Here is a 20,748-nt window from a genome sequence, read left to right as displayed (position 1 = left end):
GAGTCAGAATAACTGTCCGCCCAGCCCTAAAAGCCGTGAATCTAGGAAAGACCTGAGGACTTTAGGACTGATCTACATGAGGAAAAGGTCATGAGAAGAGAATATGACCAAAGCTTTCAAAATGCAGCAGAGCTAAAACTATCAATTAATAGACTTATATGCAAGAAGTGACCCCTACAATCTCTTCATCTGACTTCCTACTTTAATGTATGCTGTAGGATTTTCACTCAGTAATTCCTATGTGAATTAGAGCTGATTTAAAGGTTTCTCAGGGCGATGAACTGATAGCAATCATTAATTAGTGTTCAACTGTAAATCATTATTTCCAATTCAAATGTATTCCTTATTTTAAGGTGATCCTGTAAAATTTCACTTTCCACTTTTTTTTCCCACTTTTAATGAATCTTGGTGAACTAAATAGAACAATTTAGTTGTCCTATCGATTTTTTGTTGCCCATATAGGCACCAAACAATCCCCTAACCTCTTCTGCGATAAGCTGAATAAATTGAGCATTTTATGTTCAGGCAGGTTTCCCAACACATCTATCAGCATCATGTCTCTTTTCTGATCTATCCACAATTCTCCCCTGACTTATGGACCACAAAACTGAGCACGCTATTTTGAAATAGTCATAGTAGTGCAGAGAGGCCTCTGAATCTCTTTGCTTCTCCTCAGTGTTCCTGTTTATACATTCATGGACTGTAGTCATCTTTTTGGCAAAAGAGCTGCTCTGGAGCTCACGTTTAGTTGATAATCAACCACCTCTCCGCAAGTCTTCTGCAGAGTCACTGCTTCTCATGACAAAGTCCTCTCTAAGCACAGGCTTCATTCTTTGCTCTTCCACACAGGACTTTATATAGGGTTATTACGTACTTATGACCATTTTACCTAATGATCCCCATTACTCCGTATCAATGACCTATTGGAGGAAACCCTTCATGAGGACCCCCTACCTTCACGCTTATGTAACCTGCAGTCTTTTTTTATATCTTTCTCCATTGATAAAAATGTTACTTATAGTAGGACTAAGACCAGTCCATTCTGACGCCCACTGGAAAGCCCCCCTACTTTAAAAGCCCATTTTATATCCACTGACCTGTTTATTTTGTATCTTTTTAGTTTTTCACTCAAAGCATCATGGATTCCTTGCAGATCATGATAGAAAAGCTTATGATCCTCTGTAAACATTATCCAGTCATCTGTATGCCTATAACTGGAGAGCCAGCTTGACAACATCTGCTGTCCATAAACCCAAATCCTGCTCATTTGAGAACAGGAATTTTGCCACTATCACTAACCAAAAACACAGATAAGGGAAACTGGCTGAACTAACATAATAAATTTCAGAACTCCAATACTGAGAAAAAAAAACAAGGAATCAATATTCAAAACATTTTTAAACAAATTCTAAGAAAAAAAAATTTTTTGGTCTAAAGTTTTTAACATAATAGTCTAAGATCTTTACACTTCAAGAACACGTGCACATACATAAACCTATATTAGAGACCACTTATTCAAGTAAGTCCAAGAGCAGGAGAACAAATTGTAAAAATCAACACTAATACACCTTAAATATATAAATGCTGATCCCATATTTAGGTTAATACAGACATCAGTTGTATATGATACCACAGTTTAAAAATATTTGGTATGTTAATTTGATTTTTTTCTAAATTGTCTCCCCAGCTCTTTGGCAAACAACAAGCGGAAAATCTTGCCTGTGCTGTTGCTTCTCACGGTAAAAAGGTCCTAAGTATTTTCCTCCTATGTAGGACAGTCATGAACTCCATCCCCACTCAGCTCAGTCAAAAGAAGCATTTCTAAATTAGCAAACACAGCTTCATGAGGAGCAGTACAAGAATAGTTCAGCAACACAGAGTTTCTTAAGTTTTAAAATACAAGAATCACCAACCTTTTTTGTGGGGGAAAAAAAACCACCATGGATCATCTTGTGCAGTGTTGCCACAAAATTTTCATTTGCACATGAACCCAAGTTAGAAGAACTTTGGAACTTTGGTTTTTGTTTTCATCTTCCTCACTCTGCCCCAGTGCATTTTCTTTCTTTGACCGCTTTCCCGTGTGGGGAGAGCCTCCACATGAGGGCATGCTTTGGGGAGAGGGGGCCGGTGGGGTTTTTTGCAGACGTTTCTCAGAAAACCTTCTGACAACTGACTCTACCAAAGGTTCCCAGGTTGTAAGATCACCATTTCAGGGTCAGATGGGGGTCTTCAAATACTTTACCCCAGCAAGACCTCTCATGTCCAAGTCGTCACGACTGTTCCTTGATCAGGAACAAATGCAGTCCCGATGAATCCTGCTCAGTGACAGGTTTATGCAAGCCATGTTCAGAAGACACCTTGACTAGTGACACTGATTTATTTTCTTATGAGAAGCTAATTATAAAACCTTGGAATTTGCAATTGCTCAGTAGAAGGGCAACAATATATCCTTTAAACAAAGTAAAGTACACGGTATTAATAATCATATTAACAATAATAATTCTTGCCTGGTGTATAGACAACTGGTCTGTCTATTCAAGGTAGAATTCTCTCATGATGAACCATAATCTTAGCCCAAAAATTATTGCCCGTCTGCCCACTAAACAACTGTGCACCAAAAATGTCCTTTGGTTTAGAGATTGAAGTAGACGAATATTTTTCTTTTGGAAAAAAAGAAAATTTCAAACAAATTTATCTCTGAGGTCATTTATATAAATAAATAACAGCACCATTAGATGGTCCCCACCACAGCAGCATTAAATATATGAACCACGCTAATCAGAGATATTTTTCACAGTACATTATCACTTCTCCCCTCCCCATCCCCAAGTTATTTTTCATTCAGGTCAGATTTTCAATCCAGGTCACCGTGCAGCCACTAAAACAATTTTGCTCAAAGGAAGGAGCAGGGCAAAGGTAGGAAGAAATGGCTTGGGGCATTCCTGCACTGGCCACTTCAACCATATGAGCAACTAGTCTCAGCTTAGCACCTTTGGAAGCTACTAAGAGCAAGTTACACTACAGACCGAGAAATATTTTCACATGTGGGCTGCGCTCGCATGGTTTGGTTTTTTGTTTGCTTGCTTGTTCAGGGATGTTATACTGTAACATGCCCTCACTGATATCCCAGGTCCAATGACAACATAAGGATAAGCTGTTCATTTCTCTCTTATTTATCATTTACTCTGATGCACTAAAGCTAAAACAGGCCTCAGATCATGCTGAAAGAGCTAAACACGGGCGAGTTAAAAAAGAGTCAGCTTACTGTCAAAGACCCTCTTATTTTGTTTTTCTGTGAATTCAAGCAGGTCAGTTCTGCACTAAAGTCAAACCAGTCTCACGTGACATAAGGGTGCGCGAGTTAAGGAGTGCTTATGGCAGTAGCCTATGGTCTGTAAGTATTGCCTGGTAAGGCTTCTTATAAGCTTTTGCCTTACTCAACTACCTAATTCAGCATTACAACTTCATGTTTTGGTATTGCTCCAAAGCTTGCAAGGATTCCATAGTTTTTAATTTAGTAGCACGAAACTTAGCATATATATCAAAATGGTTGCCCTTCTGTTAGGGGATATCCATGGTGAATATGAAGCCAATCTCTTCCTCCTGTCTATGCAGAATTAGGAGACAACCTTTTGGCATTTGCTCACGTTTTGGTTTTCACTTGGGTTTAAATGATAAGAAAAGTAGAAGGAGGAAAAAACTAAAAAAAATCCCCTTTTCCTCATGGAAACTAGAAAACCCAAAGCTCACTTTTGACAAGTTTCTTCTCAATTTGCAAGTCTACTGGGCAAGGGGAGGAGGGACTCTAAGCCTTTTTCTTTTTCCAGACTCAATTTTAAAAAGTGAATGGCAGATCTTCCTGAAGATGGGCGTCTTACCACTGTCCTCCAGCTACAAAAATTCTCCCAGTTTCTCCCTCTTTGACAGACTGAGTCTATCCTTTCCTACAACATATAGCTAGATAAATTAATTAACTTTTTTTGGTTTAGCTAAGGCTTAAATAGCTTCAGTTAACTCATAATTCTCTAAAAATCAAAAATATATACGTGTATACACAAACGCACATTTCATGTCCTTACTTTCTGTGTTGAAATTAAAATAAAAAGGTTAAAGCGTGCATTTCTCTTAGGTTTTTGTTTCTCCTTCCTAAAGCAAAAATATGTTTTTCCTTATCACATAATACTTTATTATACTTAATGGCCTTCCACCAATGACACTAAAAGGCACTGCAAATATTAACCTCATTTTGCAAACACACACTTCTGTGAGGTGTCGGGGTGTTTTCATAACCATTTCACAAATGAGAAAACACAGAGAGGTGATTTACCTGAGGGGAAATCGTGATGCAGTAGCAAGGTCAGGAGCAAGAGCCAAGCATCCATTCACTCTCGGAAAGGCTGCTCGAGACACCCTCTCATTTTCCAGTCCCTTTTTCCTCCCACTTTATTCCATTTCAGCTCATTTCAGGCAAATAAACTACAGAACTTGTAGATCAGAACTTCTTGGAAATGCAGGAAACAGTAAGGTTTAAGGGTTAGCTTTGGTCTGCTATGAGGAACCAGGTCCAGATTCAGATTAACACTTTGGAAGTGTTAAAACACCTCATGGTCCATGCTTCTCCCTCTGAGGATGCAGCTGGAGAGCAAGCAGGAGTCCCGCTGTATAATGTAGGGCTACAACGTGATTAGAAGCTGCATGATGAGTAACTCTGAAAATGGTGTTAGAACTTACATATAACCGAACAAACGGACTAGAAAACTTTTCTAAGAGTCCACAGTAATTTCAGAGAGCTGAAGCAAAACTGGAGGGAGAAGAGTGCTCCTGGGTATAGTGAGGGCTGGAGTAACAGAGGAGGGTGCACGTTGGGGATATTCATTCATTCATTCATTCATTCATTGTGCTTCCGGATAATGTCCGGATTCTCTCCGATGGCAGGCTCCTTGACATCAAATCCCAGAGAACATTTCACGTTCGCCTGGCTTTTATCAGCTGTCACCCTCTTAGCCTGTAGTGCACATCGTTTTCTCAAGGGAAAAAGAAGAGCTAAGATAACCACTGCCCTAGTACCCCTGCTTTTTCAGCACAGCTATGTGTCCACAAAATGTACGGAGGTGTCTGAAATCTAAAATAAATGTGGCAAGCACTGATGACCGGCAGCTATCCTTATCTCACCACCCTCCATAAATACAGTGGGCAAACCATGTCCGTACTCACTAATACAACAGTCATTGTTTAAATGCTTTGTAGTCTGCAAATGGGCCAGTCCTACAATGACAGACTGAATAAAAGAAAGGTTATAGGTTGAATGACCCCATTGCAGTACGGATGGATTTTGCAATCAGTCAACGTTTCTACCCACATTCTCGAAGGGAAAAAATCCCACACCAAAATTTCTTTGCTCTCTTTCTACTCTGCAAACTACTTCTCAGCTCTCCATCACTTCTGCCATCTGTGTTTACAGTTCCTAGCTCTCTCAGGTCCAGCCTGTTTTGCTTGATATTGTGTGCTCAAACAGATTAGAAACTTTTGCATCAGAAGAGGAGCACTGAACATGCTATTACAGCAGCTCTCAAGAAAGCACTAATATATTCTTCAGAAATGGCTCTGCAATTTTAGTGAATCAATGTATTGCGAGCTTTAGTTCCTTTATTGAAATAATTTGAATCGTTACTGTCGAATCCCCCATTACTCTTTACAGCAAGGAAGGACTGAGCACTTAATCTGTTTACAACGCTTATATAACCGGTCAAATCAGGACTGGTTAGAGAAAGACAGCAAATATAATAAAAACTACAGCACTTTCTGATTTTTTACCATTCATCCCAGTTGAAATAGTTTGGTCTCAAAAGTTAAACACTTCTGAGGTCTGGAAAAAAAGAAACAGCTTTTCCACAGAGTTGATATAGGCTAGTGGAAAATATAATAGATAAGGACTTTAAAAGCACATGAATTTCTATCCCCTGTTTTATCAGAGGCTTGCTATGTTCCCTGGGCAAATCGTTTCCCTGCCGAATTTCCCCATCTTCTAAAGGGGGAGTAAACAAGGCTCTTCCCTTTCCAAAGGGATTTATGAATGAAGGGTGTAGCGTTTTGATCAGATTCATCTTTTTAAATTGCCCACAGGGAGACTTGTGACGGCAATTCTGCCTTACTGTATCAACCGTGAATTTGCATATGACTCATAGGTGTTTAAAACTCCTACATTCACAGTCAGGAATCTGAATAAACGTTGAAAAGGAGATAAGTGCCATAAATGGTTTCACACAGAAGAAGTCTTAATGGCACAGGCACGGATCATTTTTTCATGAGGAATTTCCATTTAGATCCAACACCCTTTTGAAACCTCTTACAGTTAGAGGCTCTGGAAGTCCCCAGAGGTCGGATGCAAGGGCATGACTTTGCCTTCCGGCCAGGAGGAGGTAGGACACGGCAAAACGGATTAAGCCGGGTCAGACCACAGCTCTGAGCTGGGCTGGGCTGGGCAGGAGCGCCGCTGACTGACTTGAGGAACAGGGCAGGAGTTGTGAACCTGTCCCTGCTATTTATTCAATTGAAGATGAGGTGCAAATGACAGCAGCAGAAAATCCAAAGCAGAGCATAAAAGGAAAGCTACTGATGGTGATGCCCATGCACTCCGGCAATTCGCCTGGCAGAGCCAGGCAGAGGCAGCCATAGCTTTTCTGGAGTTGCTGCCAGCTGCCCGCGGTGGGACACGGCAGGAACGGAGAGAGCAGCAGGGCAAAGGGACGTCTCCCGCTCTCGTCACTGGAGAGACACTTCCCGAGAGCGATCCCAAGCCCAAGCCGAGCTCAGGCGGTTTAGCACAACAGTGTAGAGGAGACTGTTCCTCTCCACCAATGCCACAGTCCTGTACGAAGACTTCTCTTCTGCGGTTGAAGTCAGTCCCTGGGATTACTCTTCTACCCTCTCCCAGAAAAACGTTGCAGAATGACAAATGTTTACACGTATTTCTTTTACTCTGTAATTAAAGTGTGTGTGGACATTGCTCAAGGTCTGCGATACTGCAAGGAGCATGGCCTGATGCTACCAATATAGCTACGAGATTGAGACTAAATACTGTATCTGAAGAGCCTGAAGACTTATGATCATGCATAGAAGGCCATAAAGCAGAACCACTGAAAAGTAAAAAATGCAGGTGTACAACTAATAGCGTGCCTGGAAATGAATAAGTGAAATAATAAATGTGTAGCAGGGTGACCATGTGGTACAAATTTCAAGCCAGAAAGAAAAAAAAACAGGCAGAGTTACAGTAGAGTCAGGTGGGATAATTCCCTAACATGAAAAAATAATTTTGCCTTGCAATGAAAATGGGCAGAAACCATGTAAGGCTAATTCAGATTATGACTGAAGATAAGCAGGAGCTGCCAAATTCAGACTCGCATCTTTAAATACCGCCATGTACTTCCGTTAATATACAGCACTTTAGCTCAGACCAATATAGAGCTGGCAGCTAGCCTACGAATTTCAGCCTCAGATTCTCAGCCTCCAAAATAAAACTTGTGGAAAAGGCTTTTCCACAGAAATTACAGTTTTCGCAACAACAAATTTGCTTCAGCTCTTTAGGCTGAAAACTGTACATGCCAGTCTGGAAATGGCAACACTTCATGGTGATGCCTCGGGAACTTGCCCATAGAGTGACTCATCTTCTGTTTTCTTTTTATGTGCCCTAGATATGGCTAGATTTCATCTCCCAAAGCACCCTACTCTCCTCCTGGAAATCCCTGCCTGTAGCAGAGCAAGAAACCTATCCAGGGGAGAATGAAAGTATAAGCCACCCTAACTATAATTCCTACACAATATTACTTTGTAATTCCCAAACATTTTTTCCCTTTATTTTTTTCTAACCAAGGGTAAAGAATTTCAGCAGGACACTGATGCTTTTAACATTGCAACAGCAGCAACGTCAGTGGGCTTGGCAGTAGCCGGAATAGCGTTATCGCTTTGGCCATTTAAAACTAGACAGAGCCAATGCATCAGAAGGTGTAGTGCGTGTAGCAATCCCAGACTGGAAAACGAACTAAGCGTTAGGGCTTTTCCTGTGTCCAGGAGACACCCTTACCAAAGCAAAATGCTTCAGTTCCACACGGAGAACAGAGTTAAAGATGAGAATCTCTCTAAAATAAGGTAGTCGCATCATTAAATGTGCAAGGGGAAGTGATTTAGATCAGTAAGAGATAAATAAGAACCAGCAATTATGCAGGATTAATGAAAAAGGTCTGGAAGAGGAAACCGTGCTTGCAACATCATGAGCAGGGGCAAAGGGAGAGTTACAACTTGAAGTTACAAATGAAAGGTTAAAACACTGAGTTTTGGAAGATGCAGGGGTTCTGTTGGATGGGAGACGAAGGACTGCACCATCCCACTGCACGGGTCTGCGGCTGCCCCAAATACACAGACGCACCGGCTCTGCCTGTCAACACCGCAGCTACAAGGTGCCAGGAGCCCTCTGCGCTGAGCGATGGGCAAGGGAGCGCAAACTTCTGCAGCCAGCAGCCTCGCAAAAAAATGAAGTGGGATTTATAATGCCCTTGAGTAAGTCGAGCTAAATAATACATCTCAGTCGAACGATGTCGCCTTGGCTGTAAAGCCCCCTCGCAGCCCCCGGCGCCGGTTCAGCAAGACTCAGCAGAACGCCTGCCAGCGCCGACCGCCGCTTCCCGCGGCCGCGGGGCTCTCCTCCGCGGCCTCCCGCTCGATCGCTCACCCGAGCCAAGCGGCAGGCGCTTTAGGAGCCCCTCGGCCACGGCCTTCCCCGGGGATCTCCCATGCAAATAAATCACCGCAGGGCTAGGACCAACCCGCTGAGCTCACAAGGTGCGGAGATCTCTGGCCGCCCAGCAGCGACCGCTAGCGTAACACACCCGCAAAGCGGCTGCCGCGTATCTGCTGCGGAGAGATGACGCTGCATGCTGTCTAATTAAAAAAAAATTACCCCCTCCAGCAACTGCCTGGGGGAGCTGCCTGACTTAGGAACCTTACTAGACTCTTTACCTATCAATAGCGAGAGCGGCATAGCCGAAGGCTAGCTCTCTAGGCAGCCTGGAGTAACTAGGCTCCCAATTTAGACTTCTTAATTCGGTAAATACGGTGATGTCAGCTCTGTTTTGTCATTAAAGGGAGACAAGCCTCTCCCTGTTGCCAGCGGATGGCGTTTCTCACTTAGATGATGTAGAAACCGCTTGTACTCTTACATTGACAAACACCATTTACTGCACCAGGCAGCCCCAGTTCCAACAGCTGCTGGAGTAATTTTTTGATTTTTTTTCCCCCATAAATCTATTAGAAATCTACTTCATTCTTGTGAGGACCTGAAATTCTGATTATCATAAATTGATGCAAGCTTTACAGGCCCTAGTCACTAAACGAGCTGCAAGTAGGCAGGGTGGCACAGAGTTGGCATCACTGAAAATAACGGCCAGCGGGGTCCAGCCAAAACATTTCATTAGAAAATAGCAATCTGATGTTCTAAAAGAGGGGACTGTTTTGGATTATTTCTCAGCTTTAAAAACTTGATGAACAGAGGTTATTAGCCTTTGTTAAATTACATAACCTGCTTTGCAACTGTTTTTAACTAGAAATCAACTTCTTTCAGGCTTTTGTGGGGTAGGAGTAGGAGGTTTAATTATTTGCTAGCAATTTCGTTTCTATGCACACAGGAATGGAGCATGATGTCCCTCCATGAAAGGAAATCCGGCAGAGTTTAGTAGGTGCTCCAAAATAGAAGCTGGTAGTCACCAAATTGTTGAGCGTATTCGCACTGACGGAGAAGTCCCTGTTGGGGGGAAAGCGCCCGTATATGTTGTTTTGAAGAAATCTCTTTTTAATCTTTACTCTGCAAGAAAGAAACTCATCCCTTCTTTTCCCTAAATGAATATGAGACACAGTGTCTACAGACAATCCTGAGGTCTTCCCTTTCTTTGCACAAAGGACAGATATGAGCAGATCTCCAGATAACATCACCCTGTGGACCATCTTTAAGGTGAGGCACTTCCAACACTTAGTCAAACCATAGTTTCAGCTGAGATTGCCAATAAGAATAGCTAAATTGTATCATTTCAAGCTCCTTTTCTGTTTCACCTGTCCACATTAAATAACATCTAATATCACAAGTAATTTCACCGAAACCGATGGGAACAGGCCATAGGAACACAGTGTACAGTGCACAAGAGCAACAACGGGGCAACTTGAGGCTACAGTTTATCATCCTGATCCTTTTCCATTAGGCAACAATCTGATCTGTTCAGTTTAAACTCACTAATTTAACTGCTGAAGCTATTACATTTTTCTTACAAAGCTTTGAATCTTTTTTATCCATCAAATCATTTTTCACATCAACAGCCTCCTTTTACAGAGAGTCTCTCAGTACTTGCAATCATTAATTTCATGACAATTTTGTGAAGCACAGTCTCCTTTTCTGTCAAAAGTGAAGGTGTAAGTAATACGCCTGAAATCAGTCAGTTAGCTGGTAGCAAGATACATAGGAGAAATCTCTTTTCCTCTGACTTTTGCTTCCGGACTCCGATCACTATCATGCTGAACTCTCCATTAAAATATTTCCCAAGGTAACCAATCCACGTTAAATAAGCAAAGGTGAAAATTTTACTGATTTTATCGAGAGAGTTTTAATACTTGCAAATCATGTCTGTGGGGCAACAAGAGAACATGTTGCTTGTTCAAGAGTCAAAACGACTTTTTGCAGTTACGATCCGCTGACGAAAGAGGATACATGCTCACAAGGGCTTAGCTGCCACAAGGAATTTTAAAGTAGTAAAAGGCTTTCATCTTGACAAGCCAGGGCAATCTGAAGAGATTACTTTAAGTAAAAAATACAGAAAATTGGCAGGCTCCAAAATATGGACAGACATCATGCTCTTCTGGTATAATATATCTTGGGAACATGCTCGATAAAACAATTAAGTTCTTTCTAGGTAAGCAAGATTTAGCTGGCTATAATTCAATGTTCAGTTATAATGGCTGTTACAATACAATTCTTATTAATGATAGCTCTAATTGCAGTGTTCACAATCCTCTTCCAAAACCACCTAGACAACTTCCTGGAGACAAAGAATTTTGATTAAATTCCTTAGTTAGTTCAATTTTCCTCTCAGATACACATGCATGACTCTCACTGAAGTTGCATGCATGTGTCTGGAAACGGGAGGAGAGAAATAGCATACTTGTACTTACCCTGGACAAAATACACTACACTAAGGTACAGCCAGTCATACAGATATTCAGGTTCATGGACAAGTATATGACACTCTGTGACATTGTTCTGGATTTACATTAGCCTTTTTGAGAATATGTCTGTATAGATGAATTTCTGGCTATTATTACCTACACTTAAGACTGGGTTGATTTTGATCCAAGAAAAATAGGCAGAAAACTGTTCTCTTTTTGGCAAGAATTATTTCAAGGGAATTTTATTATATTTGTATTGTGCTAAATGGAAAAGGTTTTTTCTTTTTAATCATGGTAAGTCAAGCATGTTCTATAAATTACTGTTAAACTGCATCTATGCAGTCTGCTTTTGGTATTAGAAAAAAGTAAAAAAAAAAAAAAAAGGCTTTCAGTTTCACAGACACAGGCATAACTCTTAAAACAGTACACGCTTGCCAAAGCTAAAAAAAGAATATAAAGCAATTTTGGTAACGTATGGAAAAAAGAAGATGACACAAGTCTGTCCCCAGATCACTAGGAAAAGAACAACTAATCATTAGTTTAAATAAAGCTTTAAATAAAGGCCCATTTCTTAAAACAGAACGAATCTGTACAGCTCATCTGAAGTAAATGGAGCAGTATTCATTTACTTCAACAGAGGATTCCATTTTAAGCATTTACAAAAAAAAAAGAAAAAGAAAACTATCAATTTCCCAGTATTTGGTGGAATTTTGTGCTCATTGCCTAGACCTAAAAAAGTCCATAGAAATTTTTCTCTCATAGAAGTTTAGTTTAATAAATAACTAACAATTTAATGTGCCTTTATAGTATCATTCCAAGAAGTCTGTTCCAGCACTCTACAAATACTGAACATCTAGTTTTTCCTTAAAAAGGGTAATTGCACTGTTATCACAGATTTATGGGTGGGCAAAACAAAAGATGAAGAGGCTAAGAATTCGTTTCTGCCACAAGCTACCTGGGACAACACAAGAGAACGTCAGCTCTGAACAACTTGAGAAAGAGCTGTCTCATACTATTAAGGGCAGGTCTGGGACCTGTAGAAGTAACGTTTGTTTGAGGGCACACCATCATTCAGCAGGAGGGCCAGAAACGGGACTCGTCTTTCCAGACTGAGGTTTTACGACAAAGCATTCCCAACCACAACACAGGTTTTGTCACATTTAGGGGACTTTCTAACTGCCAGTCACATTTAGCATCATCTTCATAAACCTTCTTTGATAATTCTGCACTACTAATTCATGTTCCCAAAGTTAAGAAATTTAAATCACAGGAAACAAAACTGCAGAAAATGCTCCAGTGCTGTTGATACGCTCCAGAACTAATGATACTGTAATTTTTACTTGTATTACTATCACTACTACAATGCAAACTAAAGACCCGATCAAGATTAGGACCCCATAATGTTAGGCACATAGGAGGAGGCAGTTAATATCCCATCATCATCTATCTACACAAGGCGGACAAAGTACAACTATTATTTTGCAGATGGAAAACAGAAGGAGTAAGCAGATTGCCAAAGGCTTTCAGAAGCTTGCTCAAGGAAATCTATGACAAAAACATGACATAAACCATTGCTGCTGGAAATGCATTTCAGTGCCAGCACACTACTGTATCTATTAATCCCATTACTTTAATATTGTATCAGGTAACTTTTCAGACACAACATAGATGCTGGATGGTAAGAGGAAATAATTAGGTATGTTGTATTTCCTAACAAAGCTAAAACATACATGAATCTGATCACACTCTTCAGTCAGACACTAAGAGCTGGACTCGGTTTCATATTCTATCACAGTCCTCCTATCTAATCTTACACAATGATCCAAAGGACCTATTTGTGTACTTAACTCAGGCTGTGCAAAGCTGAAAAATTAGCAGGTGATTTACAGTACCAAAGTTAGACACGAAGGCGCCTTATGTAGTCAGAAAGGACAATTAGGGACTTCTGAAGGGTAATCCAAAAATCCTACTCTAACTGGAGTGCAGCCAAGAACTTCCTTAAGGGGGAAAAGAAAAGATATGCTTAAACTAGAGGTTCCTTCTAAACTGTTCTCCTGTACAGCTCTACCTTAACTCCTGCTGCCACTGGAACTTAGGTTTGTCCATTAAGGCATCATGATACACTTGGGAATCAGACCACAAAGCTTGCTCCTCAGATTAGGCATTTAATTGAACAAGGAGAGAAACAGGCAAAGTCACCACATGTAACAGCCTAATAGTTAGAGCACTGATAAAAAAAGTGTAAAACCCTGTTACGATTCTCCTTCATCTTGAGATTCTAGTTGTCATTTCCCACTTCTCAGGAACACGTGGTGTCATCAGACCAGAAGCTACTTTGTGAGCACTCCTACCTTGAACATGCAAAAATCACAAGATCTTGAGGATGAATGGACAAGACTCTAATGTTTTGCCTAGGGTCTGGGGTACCAGACTTTGGTTCTCTTCAAACTTTTCATGCATTAGGTTGGGATGCTCGACCTCCAGTCTGCTGCAGATGGACTGTCAGGACAATTCATGCAGACAGCTTGCTCTTAATACCCTTTTTCCAAAAGACTCTTCAGAAGCAAGCTGCAGGCCTTTCACTCCTGTAGTGGCAGCAGCTTGCTCCTGTCCATGCTCCTTCTGCTGTCCCTCCCCACCAAATGGCAAATGCACATCTATGAGACCCATGGAGGAGGAAGGCAAGAAGGGTAAAAAGGTAAAACAGAGCCCACTGCCTACTGTTTGAATCTCCTTGAAAATTCATAATCTGCTCTGGCAGAAGCAAGCCCCTCCTGGTCTCCTCTTTGCTCAAAACTCTCAAGACATGAATACGGAGTGGGCAGGCAATGTTTTTTCTGTGCACGCTCAACAAATCTAGCCCATACGGGAAACATGGAAGTGACTGTGTTTGTGCTAAGGGGCTGTATCACACACACATAGTGCGTCTGCTGGTAGGACCACTGCAAGAAGTTACAGGGCCTATCGAGTTGTCAAGACTAAGTACCACTGTATGGGAAAATCACTGGATAAAAAAAAGGACAAAATTAATCCTGAAGACAGGGACTGGAATACAACTCTTTCAAGGTTTGTATGACTGCCTAAACCAAATACTCTCTTTTGCCTGCTCCCTTTCTTGCCCCTGGCTCTTGCACTCTTAGCTATATACTATACTCAATGTCCAACTTAAACTGGAGGCAGCAGGAAATTACAGCTTTTTTTCTTCCCGAGAATATAATGCTTGCAGTTAAGGATGTGGGAAATACAGCTGTGAACCTCCTCCGTTGGAAAAGGGAACTGAACACAGGTTGGCCATATCTGAAATAACTGTTCAGTTATTATACATAAAATGGGCTCCTTTAGGCCATGTTTTTGACTGAAATTGGCTGTAACTACTGTGTTTCATGATGGATCCAGTGCTGTGCTCAGAGCCCTCCAATGAGGTCAGGCTCCTTTGGAGATCCAAGTGCCTTCCCTCTTCAACTTGATGGAGTCAGGACAGTGCCTGGTTCCCTTCCCAGGCTGGAATGCTTCTGCACAGGTATTTGTGCCTAGCTTCAGGGTGCCACGTCCACTGCACACAGGACAAACTGAGCTTTACATGCTCCCAAGTATTAAGCAGCTCTTGGAAAGCAGGTTTTCTGGATTGTTTCCTTGCACCTAGGTGCCCTTAATTTTTCCTAAATCCCATTTTAGATGGCAAAATAGATGTTCTGGATATCTCTCAGGATGTCTCTGTACCTTAGCTGCCCACTTGTTAAAGCAGACTCAGAGGAGTATTTTGAGGATAAACATTAAGTACAGTGAGGTCATAATAAGATCACATAAATATGACAGAAATCATTTCAAGATGAATCTCAGGCATATCCGGAGTAGCTTCAGAATAAAAAGAAGTTATATGGTACTCAGATAAAATAGTTTTAAGACTTGACATTTATATTTCATCTTTCCCAAATGCTTTATAGACCATAGGCAGAAATCATTTTACCCACTATCCATGGGCTCCCTTTAAAAATATTACCACCAAAGACTACATAAGCATCGCAACAGCACTGAAACTGTGATTATAAACTTTTTCTGATGTCTGTTCTAATCTGAGAGTTAGAGAGGTTGCATAGCACCAACAGCGAGATATACAGAGGAAGCACAATTTGGGCTAGAGATTCATTTAATTTGATTTTATGAAGTCTCTTATATCAAAAGCCAGCTTATGATAGCCTTATCTAAGTTATCTAATATCAGTAAGAGTACATAGCATCTTGTTATCTCTCCATATTCACCATTCACATTCTCTCTGAAGTTATCCAGCAAAATCGTACTTTGTGGGAGCCACAGACCATAGCTAAATTGCCATCTATCAGTTTTTTGCCTGTTTCAGTTCTGATGGTTAAATTTATCTCCAGTTAGTTATAGGGGTGGGAGGTGGCAATTTTGTTTCATGAAAACTTTTGAAGTTTGTACTGGAACAGAAACATATCTTTCAGCATCTTCACAAAAAATGGCTTCAAAACATCTATTTTCAGATCTAAAGGAAGGACCTGAAAAGAGGAACGTCTGTGAGAGCTGACTGGCATGGGAGACCTGTGTTCACTTGCCCACTACTCTCATTCAGACTAGAAATTCTCATATCAAATACTCTGAACACACAAATTAATAGGAACTTGAACCCAGATTTCCTATACTCCAAGCACTAATTCTCTCACGTAACCTTCCACGGAGAGATATTATTGAAATTATGCTGAAAAGCTTCTTGAAAATACAAGTAGGTTTACTTTGTTAACTTTCTTTACTGGAAAAAAGTGAGAGTTATCAGTGATTATTTTGCTATAATGCAGAATGCTAGAGGAAAACATTACCTCACTGATGTAGGCCCAAATCAGTAGCTGTCAATTCGCACCTCCCCAGGATTTTAAGGAAAAGGCTAAATAAAATGGCAGCTCGTGATGTGCAATTCACAGCTGGGCACTCCGGCTGCAGAGGTCTTTGCATTCGTTTGACAATTTACATAAGTATACAAAACATAACTTTACAGACTGATTTAAAGGATATTTTCCCTAGGAGCAAAGGTGCACCATAAACAGCTCCATTAACTAACTCACCACTTAAGATTCATACAAGTCCATAAAGTAGGTGTTAAATAGACCTTGTATTGATCTCTTCAAACAGGAGTGAATTTTACTGCCAGTACACAGACACATGCTACTAAGATATATACAATCATTAATTGTCTGCATCAAGATCAGAGGCTGGAAAAATAGGAACCCAGTATTTTTGCTGTTTCATGCTTGATTTCATTAGCTTTCATGCTTCATTTCATTAGGTTATAATGGCTTAAAGAATCAGGCCCACGGTTTCATCTGTGAACCTATCACCATCAAACCCTACACCTGGCAAATCCACTAGCATGCATATCTAGATACTGTAGTCTGAACTGCTCAGGGAGGAGTCAAATATTCAGGAAACCCATCAGAGCATAACAAAATGGATTATGAATGGCAGAACAACGCAAAAATACAGTGACCAGGTTTGAAATGACAAATCACTGTTGAGTGCAAGGTAGTTGGTTTCAAGAGAATATTTGGAACATGCCTTACCTGTGTAGTGCACCACACACATCTGACCCTTCTTTGGAAATGTCCGTCCTGTTAAAATTATAAAAGGTTATTCTTTTATTTTCTCTGATTAATCGGTATTGCTAGGCAGGTTTATCTTTAAGTGGAAAATATTAGATTGCTATTTGTATTGACTTATATTTTATCCAAATCATCAACATGCAGGACTGGAATGGGTATGATTTAGGGTAAAAGGTTCTGGTTTGGCTCCTACTTAGCTGCAAGACAAAATAATACTTCCCTTAGAGTAACGTAATTTTCCCTCTGTATGCATTTTATATATATATATGCATCATATATGCATTCACATTCTGTAAGCGCAAAAGGACTGTTAAAGCTTCTTGGATTATAACCTTAAAATTCTCAGAATACTTCTGCTGAAATTTTTCAAATGAAGTTATAGTTTGAGTTCTAAAACATTCCATTTCTATTCACATTTCTAATGCCTTTCACTCAAGACAGCTCTAACAAGGGCATATCTAATTAGCAAGGAAGGGCTTTCCAAAAATTAATTATGATATACAAAAGCAGTTTAATTTTGCAGTATTCAGGCAACAGTAAAGCAGTAATGCAGTGACTTTTTGTAAGAGCCTGGTAGCTCCCCTTAAAATTGTGATACTGAAAGAAAAAGGCTTAAATTATTTTCTTGCCATTGAGAAATGGAATTGCCATTTCCATTTTCCCTGTTCTAGATACTGCCAAAAGCACTAAAAGCTAGGAGGAGATTTTCCAGATTAATCTAGGTGCCAAGGAATGGCCTATCAAAGCAGCTAGCTCAGATTTCTGAAGCAGTGTTGGCTAGGAGAGGCCCAGGCTCAACAGAACTTAACAGTATGCGCAAGACTAATCATTAACAAACTGCCTTGTCAAAAAAGCTCGAAACTGGGGATTCAGATAGTTCATCTCCTGCTCGGCTCCCTGGCTGCTGTAGTCTGAATTAACACAATAGCATGTTATGCGTTATAGAGTATAAGACATCAGAGAACACATAAGCTTACATGCCAAAAACACCACGAGTAGTAAATGGCAAGACGATGGCAATATGATGAATGGAATTTGTAACAAGGAATTGAGAAGATGATGCTTCCATGCATCATCTGAACAGCCTTGTTCATCAGCCTGCGGATGGCTGGTTGCACAAAGTATGAAAGGCAGGTATCCAGTCAGGACACCACTGTAATCCTGAGGTGGGAGTTGTCTCTTTTCACTTCAGCCATATAAAACACAGGCAGCTATTGTACACCCATCTTCTGGGCTTCTCCTACTGAAAATGGAAAAATAGAAGTGGAGATGGATTGAAAACTGGCTGAACTGCTGGGCTCAGAGGATTGTGATCAGAGGCACGAAATCTAGCTGGAGGCCACTCACTAGTGGTGTCCCCCAGGGGTCAATCCTGGGACCAATACTGTTTAGCATCTTCATTAATGACCAGGATGATGGGACAGAGAGCATCCTGAGCAAGTTTGCAGATGATACAAAACTGGGTGGAGTGGCTGATACACCAGATGGTTGCACTGCTGTTCAGAGGGATCTGACAGGCTGGAGAAATGAGCAGAGAGGAAGCTCATGAAGTTCAAGAAAGGGAAGCACAAATTACTGCACCTGGGGAGGCTGGGGGCCAACTGGCTGGAAAGCAGCTTTGCAGAGAAGGACCTGGGAGTTCTGGTGGACAACAAGTTGACCATGAGCCAGCTATGTGCCCTTGCACCAAAGACCAATGTGCCTTGCAAAGAAGGCCAAAGGTATCCTGGGCTGCATTAGGAAGAGCATTGCCAGCAGCTCGAGGGAGGCAATTCTTCCCCTTTACTCAGCCCTGGTGAGGCTACATCTGGAGTACTGTGTCCAGTGCTGGGCCCCATAGGACAAGAAAGACATGGACATACTGGAGTGAGTCCAGCAAAGGGCCACAAAGATGATGAAGAGACAGGAGCATCTCTCATACGAGGAAAGGCTGAGAGAGCTGGGACTGTTCAGCCTGGAGAACAGAAGACTGAGGGGGGACCTTATCAATGCGTTTAAATATCTGAAGGGAGGATGTCAAGAGGATGGGGCCAGACTCTTCTCAGTGCTGCCCAGCGACAGGACGAGAGGCAACGGGCACAACCTGAAACACAGGCAGTTCCATCTGAACATAAGGAAAAACTTCTTCACTTTGAGGGTGACAGAGCACTGGAAAAGGTTGCCCAGAGAGGCTGTGGAGTCTCCATGCTTGGAGATACTCAAAAGCCATCTGGACAGGGTCTTGGGCAATGTGCTCTAGGTGACCCTGCTTGAGCAGGGGGGTTGGACCAGATGATCTCCAGAGGGTCCCTTCCAACCCTAACTATTCCGTGATTCTGTGAAATGCTTTGAGATAAATCCAACCTATCCCAAGAGAGGCAAGACATACTATCCTCAGAAGATGACTGCAGAGAAAATGTAGACATCTGCTTTAGACTAAGCACCTAACCTGAAAGAAGTTATGCAAGATGAATCCTACCCTTGCAAAAACAGGTTTTATTCAAATGATAAACCGTTATATATAGACCACAGAAAAGGAATATCAGACCTTAGCGACACATAATCCACCGTGTGAGTATAACACCAGCAAAGTCAAAGAAGCTGCATAAATTCATATCACAGCTGAATTAGAAACAGAGATTCTCAAGACCACTGGCTGTGGTTTTACGGTAATGTTTAAAATCAGCCGATTTTGATTAAGACTTGCAAACAAAAGAAACAATCCATATAACCTTATTTGGCTATGGCACACAAAGAGTGCCTTGATATATTTAATAGCTAAATAGTACTATTATGAGTATTATAGTCATACTTCCTATACTGCAATACTTCTTACACTCACGGAAGTATTCTGAATTTACATCTGTGCAATCAGGAGAAGAATCTGATCCCCAGAGCTAAACAGCGCCGAGGGAGAAGCCAGTTTAAACCCATACACAAAGAAAGAAAAGATACGGGGCCAAGAAAGTTAAGCTGCGATCGACTTCAGCAAATCATTCACGGTCTCACGTTAGCCAGGGATGAAGCTGGCCTGTTACCCAGATGCACACGGCTGCATGTCAGTAAGGACGTTCTCCTCGGAAAACTGCGCGGTGACACCGTACCCGCGCGGAGAGCGGAGCGGCAGGGGTTTGCGCGGAGCGGAGACGCCGCGCCAAGCGGGGGCTGCTGCCCGCGCTGAGCCGCAGCACCGCACACGCGGGCGGAGAGCGGCCGGCGCCGCCGCCCCCGCGCAGCGCCGAGCGGGGCAAAGTTTGCAGCGGTGCGCGCTCGCTGCGCGGCCGCGGGAGCCGGGGGCGGCGCGGGGGGCGCCGCCGCGCTCGGGCTGATGCAGCTGCCGGCAGCGGCCGCCGACAGACCCCCGGCCCCCTCGCCGCCCCCTCGCCGCCGCCGCCGCGGGGCTGCTGCCCCCCCTTCCCTCCCCGCAGCGCAGCGCAGCGCAGCGCAGCCCCGCCGCGGCATCCCCTCCCGGCCGCCCCGCGCCGCGCCGCAGCGCTGCCCCGCCGCCCCCCGCACGTCCCGTACCGTCTCCCGGCGAGATGGTCTCGATCTCCACCCCCATCTCGGCTCGGCTCGGCTCGGCTCGGCAGGGCTTGGCACGGCTCGGCTCGGCTCGGCACGGCCCCGCTCGGCTCGGCAGGGCTTGGCACGGCCCCGCTCGGCTCAGCTCAGCTCGGCTCGGCACGGCTCGGCTCGGCTCGGCGGCCGGAGCCCGTGCGGGCAGGCATGCCCCTCCGCCGCCGGCTGACAGCGGCCCGCCGAGCTGCCCGTCAGCCGCCCGCAGCCAATGCAGGGCAGGGGCGGGGAGCGGCGAGCGGCGAGGGGGCCGCCCGCCCGCCTGCCTGCCCGCCCGCCCGCCGCGGCGGGGAGGTCTCGGGCACGGGCGCAGTTGCCGGTACCGCTGGAGCAGCGCCGAGGCCGCCGCCAGGCACCAGCGCGGCCCCCCCGGCCCGCA

General features: G+C 42.9%; 1 protein-coding gene across 1 annotated transcript in view; it reads right to left on the bottom strand.

Moving 5' to 3' along the window:
• Positions 1-20,502, bottom strand: part of FKBP1B (FKBP prolyl isomerase 1B) — a 46,196-nt gene extending 25,694 nt beyond the window's left edge. The window contains exons 1-2 of the mRNA XM_067294362.1: positions 20,319-20,502; positions 16,776-16,823 (exon numbers count right to left, since the gene is read on the bottom strand). Of these exons, the coding sequence (XP_067150463.1) occupies positions 16,776-16,823; positions 20,319-20,355 (85 nt within the window). The 5' untranslated portion in view covers positions 20,356-20,502. The remainder of the gene's footprint in view (positions 1-16,775; positions 16,824-20,318) is intronic.
• Between the last annotated feature and the right edge of the window lie 246 nt (positions 20,503-20,748).

Source organism: Apteryx mantelli, chromosome 3, assembly GCF_036417845.1.
Source record: "Apteryx mantelli isolate bAptMan1 chromosome 3, bAptMan1.hap1, whole genome shotgun sequence".
Lineage (NCBI taxonomy): Eukaryota > Metazoa > Chordata > Aves > Apterygiformes > Apterygidae > Apteryx > Apteryx mantelli.
This window is presented reverse-complemented; position numbering and strand designations above follow the sequence as displayed.